General features: G+C 49.2%; 1 protein-coding gene across 1 annotated transcript; it reads left to right on the forward strand.

Annotated features, from left to right (window-relative positions):
* Positions 1 to 3,501: 3,501 nt before the first annotated feature.
* Positions 3,502 to 10,866, forward strand: LOC117447372 (odorant receptor 131-2-like). Its single transcript, XM_071203249.1, has 5 exons — positions 3,502 to 3,788; positions 6,436 to 6,576; positions 9,184 to 9,448; positions 9,512 to 9,515; positions 10,505 to 10,866. The coding sequence occupies exons 1-5, from the start codon at positions 3,502 to 3,504 to the stop codon at positions 10,864 to 10,866; spliced, it is 1,059 nt and encodes a 352-aa protein (XP_071059350.1).
* Positions 10,867 to 16,530: the final 5,664 nt, after the last annotated feature.

The following is a 16,530-nucleotide window of genomic DNA, read 5'->3' on the forward strand; positions in this document are numbered from 1 at the left end:
TGTGAATTTAGGGAAGGTATGGCCATTTCATCCTCCCATTAAAAGTGCATGAAATGTACAGGAATCTGTCCATTTCATCCACATTTGACGACGCATGCAGGGTGACTTTCTTACCCAGGAATTTGTGTCTGAAAGCTGGGTAAGATTACTTTAAATACAGTGTGCACATGGCTTTATTACCCAGGAATTAGTGTGTGAAAGCTGGGTGAGTTTGCTGTGAATTTAGGGAAGGTATGGCCATTTCATCCTCCCATTAAAAGTGCATGAAATGTACAGGAATCTGTCCATTTTATCCACATTTGACGACGCATGCAGGGTGACTTTCTTACCCAGGAATTAGTGTCTGAAAGCTGGGTAAGATTACTTTAAATACAGTGTGCACATGGCTTTATTACCCAGGAATTAGTGTGTGAAAGCTGGGTGAGTTTGCTGTGAATTTAGGGAAGGTATGGCCATTTCATCCACACCTGAATACTCCCATTAAAAGTGCATGAAATGTACAGGAATCTGTCCATTTCATCCACTTTCGACGACCCCATTAAAAATGCATGAAATGGACAGGAATCTGTCCATTTCATCCACATTTGTCAAACAGACATTCCTATTAAAAGTTATCAATTAGTGGCACGATCGGACACGAGCACTCTGTTTATTTCACACTGCAAGGAGACCGAGCTTGATAAAGCACCTCTCTGTGGCCGCTCCAAGACCCCCAAAACATTACATTACATTGCATTTAGCTGACGCTTTTATCCAAAGCGACTTACAATAAGTACATTCGACCAGGAAGACACAACCTTGAGGAAAACAGAATCATATAAGAACATCAGGTTTCAAAGAGCCAATCGTTTCAAGTGCTGCTCAACTGGCTAAGCCAGTCCTTTATTAGTATATAAGTGCTCTGTTAGCAGTTCTTTGTTAGTCATTCTATCGCTCGAAGTGGAGTCGAAAGAGATGAGTTTTCAGTCTGCGTCGGAAGGTGTGTAAGCTTTCTGCGGTCCTGATTTCAATGGGGAGCTCATTCCACCATTTTGGAGCCAGGATAGCAAACCCACGTGTTTTTGCTGATGGGAACTTGGGTCCCCCTCGCAGCGAGGGTGCAGCGAGTCGTTTGGTTGATGCAGAGCGTAGTGCACGTGCTGGGGTGTACGGTTTAACCATGTCCTGGATGTAGGAAGGGCCAGATCCATTCGCAGCATGGTACGCAAGTACCAGTGTCTTGAAGTGGATTCTAGCAGTTACCGGAAGCCAGTGGAGGGAGCGGAGGAGCGGCGTGGTGTGGGAAAATTTTGGAAGGTTGAAGACCAGACGAGCCGCTGCATTCTGGATGAGCTGCAGAGGTCGGATGGCACATGCAGGTAGACCAGCCAGGAGGGAGGTGCAGTAGTCTAGGCGTGAGGTGACGAGAGCCTGGACCAGAACCTGCGTCGATTTCTGGGTCAGCTGTGGGCGTATCTTCCTGATGTTGAAAAGCGTGTATCTGCAGCAGCGGGTTGTAGCAGCGATGTTTGCAGTAAACGACAGGTTGTTATCTAGGATAACACCCAGATTCCTTGCAGTCTGAGTCGGGGAAACAACAGAGGGGCCGATGTTGATAGTTAGGTCAAGAGTGGGACAATCTTTTCCCGGAAGGAAAAGCACTTCAGTTTTGTCAAAACACGGACGCAGCAGCCCCAGGATCCCTCCCTGCCTTGAGCAAACAGGCTAGTTCACACTTCCATTACGTACACCGACAAAGCCACCTCTTCGGGGCCGCTCCAAGACCCCCAAAACACGGACGCAGCAGCCCCAGGATCCCTCCCTGCCTTGAGCAAACAGGCTAGTTCAGACTTTCATGAAATACACCGACAAAGTCACCTCGTTGGGGCCGCTCCAAGACCCCCAAAACACGGACTAAGGAGCTCCAGGATCCCTCCCTGACATGCGTACTTCCAGAACCTCGCACACCTTGGGTCCCCGGGCCCCCGAACTTAAGCACTCCCCCACGGACTAAACCCAGATGATCACACCCTCAAGAATCTCGTGCCCCTGGGAATCTTAAAGGGGGGTGTATTTTGCGGTGCTTTATCGTCCGCCCTTCGGCACCCATAGACGGCCTCCTTCACAGCAGCAGCACCCACCCTCCAGTGGAGGATGTTCTCGTGCCCCTGGCAACACTTTAAGGGGGGTGTATTTTGCGGTGCTTTATCGTCCGCCCTTCGGCACCCATAGTCGGCCTCCTTCACAGCAGCACCCACCCTCCAGTGGAGGATGTGATGTTCTCGTGCCCCTGGCAACACTTAAAGGTGGTGTATTTTGCGGTTCTTTATCGTCCGCTCACCGGCTTCCATATTCGGTTGTGTGTGCCTGGCAAAGACGTGTACCCAGTCTCAAGCACTCTGACTAAACACATAAGGACATCCGGGTAAAACCTTAGTGCCTCTGGTAAACCATGTAATGAAATGAGCTCCGTGATGTGCGACGTGCATATCACTTGGGTAAAAGGAGCTTTGGGTCGCCCTGCAAATCACATTTGGTGTATTTCCAGAAAGCTGTGAAAATACACCTACATCCGGCATGTCCTTTACTGTCTTGTCATGTCCTGTCTTGTTCTGTAAAATAGCATTTTGTTTATTTCCATCATTTGGGCAAATACACATATTTGGGGATTTGACCCTCCCGGCCATCAGAGTCGAAACCGCAGTTCGGAGGAACCGACCGCCAGAGCACCGGCACGAGGCCGGTGGAGGTGGAGGCCCTCCGATGGCAGGCCGCTCCAGGAGCTTCAAAGTGTGTTTTGCGGTGCTTTATCGTCTGCCCTTCGGCACCCATAGTCGGCCTCCTTCAGAGTCGAACCCGCAGTTCGGAGGAACAGAGCACCGGCACGAGGCCGGGCCGGAGGAGGCCCTCCGATGGCAGGCCGCTCCAGGAGCAGACCCCTGAGCAGTAGTATTAGTCCGACCGTCCAGCACCGGCATGTGGACCCGGGGAGGAGGCCCTCCGATGGCGGGTCAAATTTGCTGATAGCACAGCTGACGGCTGGACACTAGCCGTGGAGGAACACCAGGGCAGGACCAGGCAGTTCACTCTTTGCAGACAAGCATATGGGGTTGGTACGCAGGATCAAACGGGTAGCCTGTGATGAGGTACGGTCAACCCTATACCATGGTAAGGCTGCCTCTCCCAAATCAAACCATGGTTCTCCGTTACCCGTGGTCGCTACGGGGGCATGTGAGGTTATCTTGAGTCACCAAAGGTCCCAGGGCACCCCGGAGAGCACACCGCATGGGTTCCGGATCTGATTAATGCACGAAGCACTGAACTTCACCGAAGGTCAGCGTTCGTTGACATCTATTATGACGTGTCACAGTCACCCAAGTAACGTTGAGCAATCAAGGGAACCATAACTGATTCGATGAGAGTAGCATGTTATGAAGTAGGGTCGACCATATATCATGTGGAGCCACCGAACACTGGTCCCCGGGGGAACCGGTGCCCGGAGCAAGGCCAATTGCTGCAGCTATGCAACAGTGGAGGGTTCGAGAAACAGTGTTTGCCGGGTGCACCGCGGCGGAGGTGGGGAGGTTCCAGCCCGGGAACCTCCGCCCCGCCGCGGGACCCGTGGTGGGACACCTGAGTCAGACGGTTCGTCTCGGTCACGCTTCATATCGGGCGGTCAGGAAGGCTGTGCTCCGCGGGGTTACCCCCGCGCAGCACACCCTCTCGGCCATCAGAGTCGAACCAGCAGTTCGGAGGAACCGACCGCCAGAGCACCGGCACGAGGCCGGGCCGGCGGAGGCCCTCCGATGGCGGGTCGCGTTTACCATTCGATCAGTGAGAAATCGGGAAAAAAGTCTGACTTGACTTTTTGGAGAACCAGAGAAAAGGGGTGAAAATGGGAAAAAAGTACCCCAAAATAGTGTTCCATAAGGCGGGTAGAGTCCCCTGACAACTCCCCCTACCTTCCTCCAGAGTCGGAAAAAGTCTAAGTTAACTTTTTGGAAGAACCATAGAAAAGGGTGAAAATTGATAAAATGTATCCCAAAATAGTGTTCCATAAGGTGGGTAGAGTCCCCTGACAACTCCCCCTACCTTCCTCCAGAGTCGGAAAAAGTCTAAGTTAACTTTTTGGAAGAACCATAGAAAAGGGTGAAAATGGATAAAATGTATCCCAAAATAGTGCCTCTTGAGGCGGGTAGAGTTCCCCTGACAACTCCCCTTGCATTCCTCCAGAGACCAGTTTGAAAACTTAAAGTTTTGTGAGAACCATGATTGGGGGTCCTCCAGGCAACAATTTCATCCGATCCAAAGTGCTCATGAGGCGGATACATTCCTCCATGATTTCCCCATCATGTGAAAATAGCTCGTTTTTTTCTAAGTGCTCTCAAAAACCGGGTTTCCGATTTCGTGCAGATGGTAGCTTGGAAAAGATGAATGAATTTTTTGGACGGAGGAGGGGAGGTCTCGTTTCCCCTCTCCGTTGTAAATTGCAACGGGGGAGTGCAAAAGTCTCCGGGGCTTCGTCCCGAAGCGCCGAAGACTTGACCCCCTCCCCCGTTGGCACTTTTCAAAAACTTCATTTTTGATTATTTTAACATATAATTGACCGTTTTCTTTACTTTTTTTTGCTTTCCACGGGTGGAGGCGCATGGCAGGCCGCCTATGAGCTTCCAAATTCGGCCTGGAACGTCCGGGAATTATGGGTTAAGCTCCATATACTGACGACTCCCATTAAAAATGCATGAAATGTACAGGAATCTGTCCATTTCAATCACATTCGACGACCCCATTAAAAATGCATGAAATGTACAGGAATCTGTCCATTTCAATCACATTCGACGACCCCATTAAAAATGCATGAAATGTACAGGAATCTGTCCATTTCAATCACATTCGACGACCCCATTTAAAATGCATGAAATGTACAGGAATCTGTCCATTTCAATCACATTCGACGACCCCATTAAAAATGCATGAAATGGACAGGAATCTGTCCATTTCAATCACATTCGACGACCCCATTAAAAATGCATGAAATGGACAGGCCGAAGACTTGACCCCCTCCCCCGTTGGCACTTAGCCGTTTTTCGAGAATTTCGAAAATCATCCATACTTACATAACATGAGACCCCAATCCCCGGAATTAAGCACTCCCCAACGGACTAAACCCAGATGTTCACACCCTCCAGAACTTCATGCCCCTGGTGACTCAGAAAAGAGGTGTATTTTGCGGTGCTTTATCGTCCGCCTCATCGGCTCCGATATTCGGCCTTCTTCACAGCAGCAGCACCCACCTCCAGTGGAGGGTATTCTCGTGCCCCTGGCAACACTTAAAGGAGGTGTATTTTGCGGTGCTTTATCGTCCGCTCATCGGCTCCGATATTCGGCCTTCTTCACAGCAGCAGCACCCACCCTCCAGTGGAGGGTATTCTCGTGCCCCTGGCAACACTTAAAGGTGGTGTATTTTGCGGTGCTTTATCGTCCGCTCATCGGCTCCGATATTCGGCCTTCTTCACAGCAGCAGCACCCACCCTCCAGTGGAGGGTATTCTCGTGCCCCTGGCAACACTGGTAAACACTGGTAACATTTGTCCAGCCGCTGGCAGGGACTTGACATCGGAAGTTGACATCGCATTTCCATTGAGCGGACACGCGTACATTTGAAGGGCAAGTCCCATGGTACCTCTGTCCATAAGGCTGACATTTGCCTTACATATATATTAATTATGCAGCCCTTATTAAATGTTTTTTTAGTCACAGTGATCCATGAGAGTAGATAATTCAGATTTAAATTGGATTGAGTTTCCAGAAAAGTGTTTTTTCCGCCCTTTGCAGTCTCAGCAGGGGTTCAAATTAAGAGGTTTAAACTGTGAATTATCAGTCCATTGTATGTTCAGCTAATATTCTAACGGTACGTCCAAATGGGAGCATTGCGTGCTTCAACGGAGACGCTTCCCATTCACTTTAAATGGGATGACGTCAAGCTTTGCCGAACTGCATTGTGGTTCCGTCGCTTTGCCTCCGTTGCTCGCTTCGAAAGTTGAGAAAAGTTCAACTTTTTAAGGTTTGACGGAAGCGCCAGCCAATCAAATCATACACCAGTACAAGCTCTAGCCAATCAAACCGCGTGCTTGTGTGTCCGGGGCGGGAGATTAATGTTAAACTAATCTCAATCCAATTGAAATGGTTGTTGGTCGCGCACCAAAAAACCTGTTGGTTTTCTTAACTTTCGAAGCGAGCAACGGAGGCAAAGCGAACCCACGGAACCACAATGCAGTATATATATATATATATAATATATTCATGTTTTTATTATTATGACCGAATCAGTGATTTTAACCAGGTTTTGAGGACATCTTCAACATGACGCTCCCATCTCTTTCCTGTTTACATATGTTTCTTGTTTTTCTTGTTGTCTTCCTCATGTTCTCCTCCTCTTCCTCTTCCTCTCCTGCAGGTATGTGCTGTACATCCACCTGGTGATTAATGACATGATCATGCTAACACTTTCTCTGGGGCTAGTGATCGCCACCTACACCGGCAACCCAGGATTCATCCCCTGCTGGATCATGCTGGTCGTCTTAATGACCACCAACAGGTTGGGTTTCATCCTGGAATAATCACATGGGAGGGAGTCAGATCTTGTTCTTGAGTAAAAGTAAAAGTACTCAGATCTTGTACTTGAGTAAAAGTAGAAGTACTCAGTGTCACGGTCTTTTTTTGTCTTTGGTTTCCTGTTTTATTTTTTAAAAGTCTTCACCTCCTCCCTCCTCACCTGTCTCTTGTTTGTTTGATTAGTCATGTGTGCATTTAGGTTCTGTGTTTTCTATTAGTCTTTGTTAGTTCCTTGTTGTAGTTTGACGTTGTTCACGGGAAGAGTTCTGTTTTGCTCTGTCTTTAAGGCCTTGAAAATAAAGGTATTTTCTGTTTATCTGCATTTGGGTCCTGCCTGCTTCGCTCTCACCCTGACAGAAGGAACTAACCAAGGATGGGCCCAGCAGAATCCTTTTGAGTTGGAATTACTTCGTTTTTACTTTTCTTTGGCTGGCTGTTCTGATAAGTGGATGGGAGCGTCTGGAGTTCAGCAGCGAGAGGCTGCTCTGGCTAAGGCACAACAGATGGCTATGGAGAAGCCAGAGTTAGTGAAATTGTTACCCTGGCTGGATTTTGGATTTCCTCTCGGTGTGTTATCCCCTGCCTGCTAGCCCCAGCCATGCTGCCTCCCAATTCCCATTATGACACCACACGCATCGGTGTGTTCCGTCTGGAGTCAACCCTTGCTTCTGCTCCAGTTCCTGCTCCTGTCCAAGAGTCGTTCTCTGGAACTCGTCTGGCTTTTGGAGGTCACAGAGCCTCCAAACGGCTCCTAAGAGAAGGAGTTGCAGGTTCAGGCTAGCAGCCCTAGCCACAGAAGCTAGGCTTTGGGCTCCAGTACAGGCCCCAGCAGCCATGGTTCAGCCCCAGTTCTGGGCAACAGCAGCCATGGTTCCGGCCCCAGCAGCCATGGTTCCAGCCCTAGTTCTGGGTCCCAGCAGCCATGGTTCCGGCTCCAGTACAGGCCCCAACAGCCATGGTTCCCGGCCCAGTTCTGGCCCCAGCAGCCATGGTTTCAGCCCCAGTTCTGGCCCCTGCAGCCATGGTTCCGGCCCCAGTTCTGGCCCCAGCAGCCATGGTTTCCAGCCTCAGTCCCTTGCCCAGCAAGCCATGGTTTCGACTCCAGCCCCTCGTCTCCGGCTGACGCAAGCCTCCCCGTGTCTTGTCGGCCTTACCGGCCGACGCCAGCTCCCCGTGTCCTGTTGGCATTCCGGCCGACTCGAGCCCCCCGTGTTCTGTTGGCGAACCGACCGTCTCAAGTCTCCTCTCAAGTTCCTTCTCAAGTCCCCTCTCAAGTCCCTCCCTCAAGTCCCCCTCTCAAGTCCCCCCTCGAGTCCCCTCTCAGTCACCCCTCGAGTTCCCTCTCAAGTCATCCTCTCGAGTTCCCTCTCAGCCTCCTTTCAAGTCACCTCCTCAAGTCACCTCTCGAGTTCCTCTGCGATTCCACTCTCTAGTAACCTCTCGATTCCACTCTCAAGTCCCTCTCGAGTCCCCTCTCAGCCTGCCTTTCAAGTCACCTCTCGAGGTTCCCCTGTCAAGTCTCCTCTCGAGTGTCCTCCTCTAGTCACTTCTCCAGTCCCCTCTCCAAGTCCCTTCCCAAGTCCCTTCTCTAGTCCCTTCTCTAGTCCCATCTCTAGTCCCCGTCTCAAGTCTCTCCTCTAGTCAATCCCTAGTCCCATCTCTGGTCCCAACTCTAGTCACTTCTCTAGTCCCATCTCAAATTCCCTCTCGAGTCCCCTCTCCATTTCCCTCTCAAGTTAACTTCTCGAGTTCCCTCCTCTAGTCCCCTCTCTAGTCCCTCCTCGAGTCCCCTCTCTAGTTCCCCCCTTGGTTCCCCTCTCAAGTCCTCCTCTCAAGTCCCTCTCGAGTCACGTCTCAAGTCCTACCCATGTCCTGGTCCGTTGGAGGTTCCGCTGGGGGTCCTGCCAACTCCATGTCCTGTGCCGTTGGAGGCCCCGCCGACTACTTCTCTGCCGGGGGTCCTGCCAATCCTATGTCCGTGCCGTTGGAGGTTCCGCTGGAGGTTCGGCTGGGGGTCCTGCCAACTCTATGTCCTGTCCCGTTGGGGGTCCCGCAGACATCTTCTGCCGGGGGTCCTGCCAAACCTATGTCCTGTGCCGTTGGAGGTCCCGCCGACTACTCTCCTGCCGGGGGTCCTGCCAACCCTGTGTCCTGTCCCGTTGGGGGTCCCGCCGACGACTCATCTGCCGGGGGTCCTGCCAATCCCATGTCTTGTTCCGTTGGAGGTCCCGCCGTCACCTGTCTCGCCGGGGGTCCTGCCAACTCCTGGTCCTCTTCCATGGGGGATCCTGCCGAAGCCTGTCCCACCGGCTCCGGTTCCTGTCCGGCCGACACCGGGTCCTGCCCGGTTTAGACCTTAGACCTGTCCGGTCTTCGCCCTCGAGCCCGGCCCACTGAGAGCCGCGGTCTTCGCCCTCGGCCCCCTGACTCTTCCTTGGACTCTGCCTTGCCCCCGGGCCGTCCGCCCGAGACCCCTTCCGGGTCCTCCGCTGTGCCCCTGGGCTGTCAGCCAAAACCCGTCCTCCAGACCCCTGCACCCACCCTGCACCCACCCTGTTGACCCTAGTTTTGTGTTTCTCTCTCCCTCCAGGAACAGCCCTCTGAATCTGGCTGGTATGGCGTTGGAGCGTTACATCGCCGTGTGTCTTCCTCTTCATCACGTCCAGATCTGCACGGTGCAGAGAGCCCACCTCCTTATTGCTCTCATCTGGCTCGTGTCCTTCATCCCTGCCTTCACTGACATCATTATCATCCTCATCACTCAGACTCTGTCTGTCTTCTCAAAGACGGTCTTCTGTAACCCCACCTTCGTCTACAACACACCGTACCACGAGACCCTCAGTCTAGTGGTGGAGGTATTTGTTATCTCGTTGAATCTCTCTCTGATATTTGTGTTTTCATGCCTTTCCCTCCGGCAGTGGTGTAAAGTAACTAAGTACATTCAATCAAGTATTTAAGCACACTTTTGAGGTACTTCACTTGAGTATTTGTTCTACTTTGTACTTCTACTCGACTTCAGTCAGGAGGTATATGTTATACTTTTACTCCATTACATTTATTGAATAGCGTAGTTACTTGTAGACTTTTACTTTGACTTCTTACATTTTGAACACAAATACCTGTACTTTCTACTTCTTACATGTTGAGAACAAATACCTGTACTTTCTACTTCTTACATTTTGAACACAAATACCTGTACTTTCTACTTCTTACATTTTGAACACAAATACCTGTACTTTCTACTTCTTACATTTGAACACAAATACCTGTACTTCTACTTCTTACATGTTGAACACAAATACCTGTACTTTCTACTTCTCACATGTTGAACACAAATACCTGTATTCTACTTCTTACATTTGAACACAAATGCCTGTACTTTCTACTTCTTCACATGTTGAACTCAAATACCTGTACTTTCTACTTCTTACATGTTGAACACAAATACCTGTACTTTCTACTTCTCACATTTCCCAAACAGCTGGTTCCTTTAGTCTGAATGTGCGTTTGGTGCGTGATCATTATTCTTTAGAGTCATTGCGTGCCTATTGATTTGAACACGATCCGTGTATCCATCATTTCCTGGTCTTCTCTAAAGAAGAGGGACCAATGAAAACGTTGTCATGTTGCCGTTGTTCAGCATGGAAACATTCATTAGCTAACAATGACAATATTGTTCTATTAATATAAAGGGAGGTCAGGTACTCTTTAAAGCAGCTGCTAGTTATGGGTACTGTTTACTGAAGTACATTTAGAAGCCCTCTTTACTTTTACTTGAGTAAAGAACTTTAGTCAGTACTTCTACTTTTACCTGAATATTTTTAAACACGAGTGTCTGTACTTCTACTTGAGTAAAGGATATTTGTACTTTTGCCATCTCTGTTAATAAGTACTCCCCTCTTCCTCCTCAGGTACTCCTGTTCTCCTTCGTCTTCCTCACGGTGGTCCTCACCTATCTGAAAGTGCTCCTCACAGCTCGGGGGTTTCAGGTGTGAGTCGAGCCTCGATGAGAAATGCCCGAAACACCATCCTGCTCCATGGGGTCCAGCTGCTCCTCTGCCTGCTGTCCTTCATCGCGCCCTTCATCAACCTCTTCCTCGTCACCAATTGGCCCCACAAGACAACAGATATCTTCTTCAGTACCTTCGTCTTCACCAACATTCTTCCTCGTCTTCTCAGCCCTCTCATCTACGGCCTCAGAGATAAGAAGTTCCGCGAAACATCCGGATGCATTTCTGCTTTAAAGGATGCAGGACAGTGGAGGAGAGGATGAAAGTACGACCGAGGAGAACGTCCAAAGGCGATACACTGAGAGAGACTGTACATTCAAAGATTCAAAGCTTTATTGTCAGAGGCACAGCTACAGTGGAGATGTGGCAATGAAAAAAGTCCCAAGCTCCTCCAACAATGCAACATAATATATAATAAGACATAAAACAAATGTAAAACAACAAATAGTGCAATAAGTCAATCAAGACCTGGGATTTGACCCTGTTTAAATCAAGTCAAAATAAAGTCAACTTTATTGTCAATCTTTCAGTTTGTGTGTACAGACAGAGAGATTGAAATACAGTTTCCCACAATCCTGAATACAAAAAACCAATATATATAAAAATAAGTACATACCTGTATACACACAATCAACAGACACAGGCTGCTATTAACCATTAATGTCATTATGGATTAATATTCCGATTATTTTTGTCTACTGAATGTGAGAAAGGTTTGTATAATCCCTTGCATCAAGACACTATTTTTTGTATTACAAGTTGTCTGAAATGGTATGTTTAAATATGCAAATGTATGTTTTGATATGAAAAGAAACATATATAAAACGTATTTTCCATTTTCTGCTCGTTTACTTTCCAGTCAACACAGAGACATATTTTAATTCTGCATTTATTCAATAAAAAAGATGCAAGCTACTTTTCAGGTTCAATAATGATACTAAAATCAACTTGTAAACAATGCTGCCTTTTGAATAGATTAAACTTGCCAGCAGTGAATTAACAAGTTAATATTAACTGCAACAGCTGTATAATATATACTTATATATGTTTTATATAATAGGGTCATTCGCATGCAGGGTGACTTTCTTACCCAGGAATTAGTGTGTGAAAGCTGGGTAAGATTACTTTAAATGCAGTGTGCACATGGCTTTATTACCCAGGAATTAGTGTGTGAAAGCTGGGTGAGTTTGCTGTGAATTTAGGGAAGGTATGGCCATTTCATTCTCCCATTAAAAGTGCATGAAATGTACAGGAATCTGTCCATTTCATCCACATTTGACGACGCATGCAGGGTGACTTTCTTACCCAGGAATTAGTGTCTGAAAGCTGGGTAAGATTACTTTAAATACAGTGTGCACATGGCTTTATTACCCAGGAATTAGTGTGTGAAATCTGGGTGAGTTTGCTGTGAATTTAGGGAAGGTATGGCCATTTCATCCTCCCATTAAAAGTGCATGAAATGTACAGGAATCTGTCCATTTCATCCACATTTGACGACGCATGCAGGGTGACTTTCTTACCCAGGAATTAGTGTCTGAAAGCTGGGTAACATTACTTTAAATACAGTGTGCACATGGCTTTATTACCCAGGAATTAATGTGTGAAAGCTGGGTGAGTTTGCTGTGAATTTAGGGAAGGTATGGCCATTTCCTCCCATTAAAAGTGCATGAAATGTACAGGAATCTGTCCATTTCATCCACATTTGACGACGCATGCAGGGTGACTTTCTTACCCAGGAATTAGTGTCTGAAAGCTGGGTAAGATTACTTTAAATACAGTGTGCACATGGCTTTATTACCCAGGAATTAGTGTGTGAAAGCTGGGTGAGTTTGCTGTGAATTTAGGGAAGGTATGGCCATTTCATCCTCCCATTAAAAGTGCATGAAATGTACAGGAATCTGTCCATTTCATCCACATTTGACGACGCATGCAGGGTGACTTTCTTACCCAGGAATTTGTGTCTGAAAGCTGGGTAAGATTACTTTAAATACAGTGTGCACATGGCTTTATTACCCAGGAATTAGTGTGTGAAAGCTGGGTGAGTTTGCTGTGAATTTAGGGAAGGTATGGCCATTTCATCCTCCCATTAAAAGTGCATGAAATGTACAGGAATCTGTCCATTTTATCCACATTTGACGACGCATGCAGGGTGACTTTCTTACCCAGGAATTAGTGTCTGAAAGCTGGGTAAGATTACTTTAAATACAGTGTGCACATGGCTTTATTACCCAGGAATTAGTGTGGAAAGCTGGGTGAGTTTGCTGTGAATTTAGGGAAGGTATGGCCATTTCATCCACACCTGAATACTCCCATTAAAAGTGCATGAAATGTACAGGAATCTGTCCATTTCATCCACTTTCGACGACCCCATTAAAAATGCATGAAATGGACAGGAATCTGTCCATTTCATCCACATTTGTCAAACAGACATTCCTATTAAAAGTTATCAATTAGTGGCACGATCGGACACGAGCACTCTGTTTATTTCACACTGCAAGGAGACCGAGCTTGATAAAGCACCTCTCTGTGGCCGCTCCAAGACCCCCAAAACATTACATTACATTGCATTTAGCTGACGCTTTTATCCAAAGCGACTTACAATAAGTACATTCGACCAGGAAGACACAACCTTGAGGAAAACAGAATCATATAAGAACATCAGGTTTCAAAGAGCCAATCGTTTCAAGTGCTGCTCAACTGGCTAAGCCAGTCCTTTATTAGTATATAAGTGCTCTGTTAGCAGTTCTTTGTTAGTCATTCTATCGCTCGAAGTGGAGTCGAAAGAGATGAGTTTTCAGTCTGCGTCGGAAGGTGTGTAAGCTTTCTGCGGTCCTGATTTCAATGGGGAGCTCATTCCACCATTTTGGAGCCAGGATAGCAAACCCACGTGTTTTTGCTGATGGGAACTTGGGTCCCCCTCGCAGCGAGGGTGCAGCGAGTCGTTTGGTTGATGCAGAGCGTAGTGCACGTGCTGGGGTGTACGGTTTAACCATGTCCTGGATGTAGGAAGGGCCAGATCCATTCGCAGCATGGTACGCAAGTACCAGTGTCTTGAAGTGGATTCTAGCAGTTACCGGAAGCCAGTGGAGGGAGCGGAGGAGCGGCGTGGTGTGGGAAAATTTTGGAAGGTTGAAGACCAGACGAGCCGCTGCATTCTGGATGAGCTGCAGAGGTCGGATGGCACATGCAGGTAGACCAGCCAGGAGGGAGTTGCAGTAGTCTAGGCGTGAGGTGACGAGAGCCTGGACCAGAACCTGCGTCGATTTCTGGGTCAGCTGTGGGCGTATCTTCCTGATGTTGAAAAGCGTGTATCTGCAGCAGCGGGTTGTAGCAGCGATGTTTGCAGTAAACGACAGGTTGTTATCTAGGATAACACCCAGATTCCTTGCAGTCTGAGTCGGGGAAACAACAGAGGGGCCGATGTTGATAGTTAGGTCAAGAGTGGGACAATCTTTTCCCGGAAGGAAAAGCACTTCAGTTTTGTCAAAACACGGACGCAGCAGCCCCAGGATCCCTCCCTGCCTTGAGCAAACAGGCTAGTTCACACTTCCATTACGTACACCGACAAAGCCACCTCTTCGGGGCCGCTCCAAGACCCCCAAAACACGGACGCAGCAGCCCCAGGATCCCTCCCTGCCTTGAGCAAACAGGCTAGTTCAGACTTTCATGAAATACACCGACAAAGTCACCTCGTTGGGGCCGCTCCAAGACCCCCAAAACACGGACTAAGGAGCTCCAGGATCCCTCCCTGACATGCGTACTTCCAGAACCTCGCACACCTTGGGTCCCCGGGCCCCCGAACTTAAGCACTCCCCCACGGACTAAACCCAGATGATCACCCTCAAGAATCTCGTGCCCCTGGGAATCTTAAAGGGGGTGTATTTTGCGGTGCTTTATCGTCCGCCCTTCGGCACCCATAGACGGCCTCCTTCACAGCAGCAGCACCCACCCTCCAGTGGAGGATGTTCTCGTGCCCCTGGCAACACTTTAAGGGGGGGGTATTTTGCGGTGCTTTATCGTCCGCCCTTCGGCACCCATAGTCGGCCTCCTTCACAGCAGCACCCACCCTCCAGGAGGATGTGATGTTCTCGTGCCCCTGGCAACACTTAAAGGTGGTGTATTTTGCGGTTCTTTATCGTCCGCTCACCGGCTTCCATATTCGGTTGTGTGTGCCTGGCAAAGACGTGTACCCAGTCTCAAGCACTCTGACTAAACACATAAGGACATCCGGGTAAAACCTTAGTGCCTCTGGTAAACCATGTAATGAAATGAGCTCCGTGATGTGCGACGTGCATATCACTTGGGTAAAAGGAGCTTTGGGTCGCCCTGCAAATCACATTTGGTGTATTTCCAGAAAGCTGTGAAAATACACCTACATCCGGCATGTCCTTTACTGTCTTGTCATGTCCTGTCTTGTTCTGTAAAATAGCATTTTGTTTATTTCCATCATTTGGGCAAATACACATATTTGGGGATTTGACCCTCCCGGCCATCAGAGTCGAAACCGCAGTTCGGAGGAACCGACCGCCAGAGCACCGGCACGAGGCCGGTGGAGGTGGAGGCCCTCCGATGGCAGGCCGCTCCAGGAGCTTCAAAGTGTGTTTTGCGGTGCTTTATCGTCGCCCTTCGGCACCCATAGTCGGCCTCCTTCAGAGTCGAACCCGCAGTTCGGAGGAACAGAGCACCGGCACGAGGCCGGGCCGGAGGAGGCCCTCCGATGGCAGGCCGCTCCAGGAGCAGACCCCTGAGCAGTAGTATTAGTCCGACCGTCCAGCACCGGCATGTGGACCCGGGGAGGAGGCCCTCCGATGGCGGGTCAAATTTGCTGATAGCACAGCTGACGGCTGGACACTAGCCGTGGAGGAACACCAGGGCAGGACCAGGCAGTTCACTCTTTGCAGACAAGCATATGGGTTGGTACGCAGGATCAAACGGGTAGCCTGTGATGAGTACGGTCAACCCTATACCATGGTAAGGCCCTCTCCCAAATCAAACCATGGTTCTCCGTTACCCGTGGTCGCTACGGGGCCTGTGAGGTTATCTGAGTCACCAAAGGTCCCAGGGCCCCGGAGAGCACACCGCATGGGTTGGATCTGATAATGCACGAAGCACTGAACTTCACCGAAGGTCAGCGTTCGTTGACATCTATTATGACGTGTCACAGTCACCCAAGTAACGTTGAGCAATCAAGGGAACCATAACTGATTCGATGAGAGTAGCATGTTATGAAGTAGGGTCGACCATATATCATGTGGAGCCACCGAACACTGGTCCCCGGGGGAACCGGTGCCCGGAGCAAGGCCAATTGCGCAGCTATGCAACAGTGGAGGGTTCGAGAAACAGTGTTTGCCGGGTGCACCGCGGCGGAGGTGGGGAGGTTCCAGCCCGGAACCTCCGTCCCGCCGCGGGACCCGTGGTGGGACACCTGAGTCAGACGGTTCGTCTCGGTCACGCTTCATATCGGGCGGGCAGGAAGGCTGTGCTCCGCGGGGTTACCCCCGCGCAGCACACCCTCCGGCCATCAGAGTCGAACCCGCAGTTCGGAGGAACCGACCGCCAGAGCACCGGCACGAGGCCGGGCCGGCGGAGGCCCTCCGATGGCGGGTCGCGTTTGCCATTCGATCAGTGAGAAATCAGGAAAAAAGTCTGACTTGACTTTTTGGAGAACCAGAGAAAAGGGGTGAAAATGGGAAAAAAGTACCCCAAAATAGTGTTCCATAAGGCGGGTAGAGTCCCCTGACAACTCCCCCTACCTTCCTCCAGAGTCGGAAAAAGTCTAAGTTAACTTTTGGGAACCATAGAAAAGGGTGAAAATGATAAAATGTATCCAAAATAGTGTTCCATAAGGGGTAGAGTCCCCTGACAACTCCCCCTACCTTCCTCCAGAGTCGGAAAAGTCTAAGTTAACTTTTTGGAAGAACCATAGA

Source organism: Pseudochaenichthys georgianus, chromosome 5 (assembly GCF_902827115.2).
Source record: "Pseudochaenichthys georgianus chromosome 5, fPseGeo1.2, whole genome shotgun sequence".
NCBI lineage: Eukaryota > Metazoa > Chordata > Actinopteri > Perciformes > Channichthyidae > Pseudochaenichthys > Pseudochaenichthys georgianus.

Bases quoted from the DNA above. Each gene is read 5' to 3' on its own strand.
- LOC117447372 (XM_071203249.1), top strand. From the start codon at position 3,502: ATGCAACAGTGGAGGGTTCGAGAAACAGTGTTTGCCGGGTGCACCGCG. The intron at 3,789-6,435 runs GCGGGTCGCGTT...CCTCTCCTGCAG, and splicing joins CCGGCGGAGGCCCTCCGATG to GTATGTGCTGTACATCCACC. The intron at 6,577-9,183 runs GTTGGGTTTCAT...CTCTCCCTCCAG, and splicing joins GTCTTAATGACCACCAACAG to GAACAGCCCTCTGAATCTGG.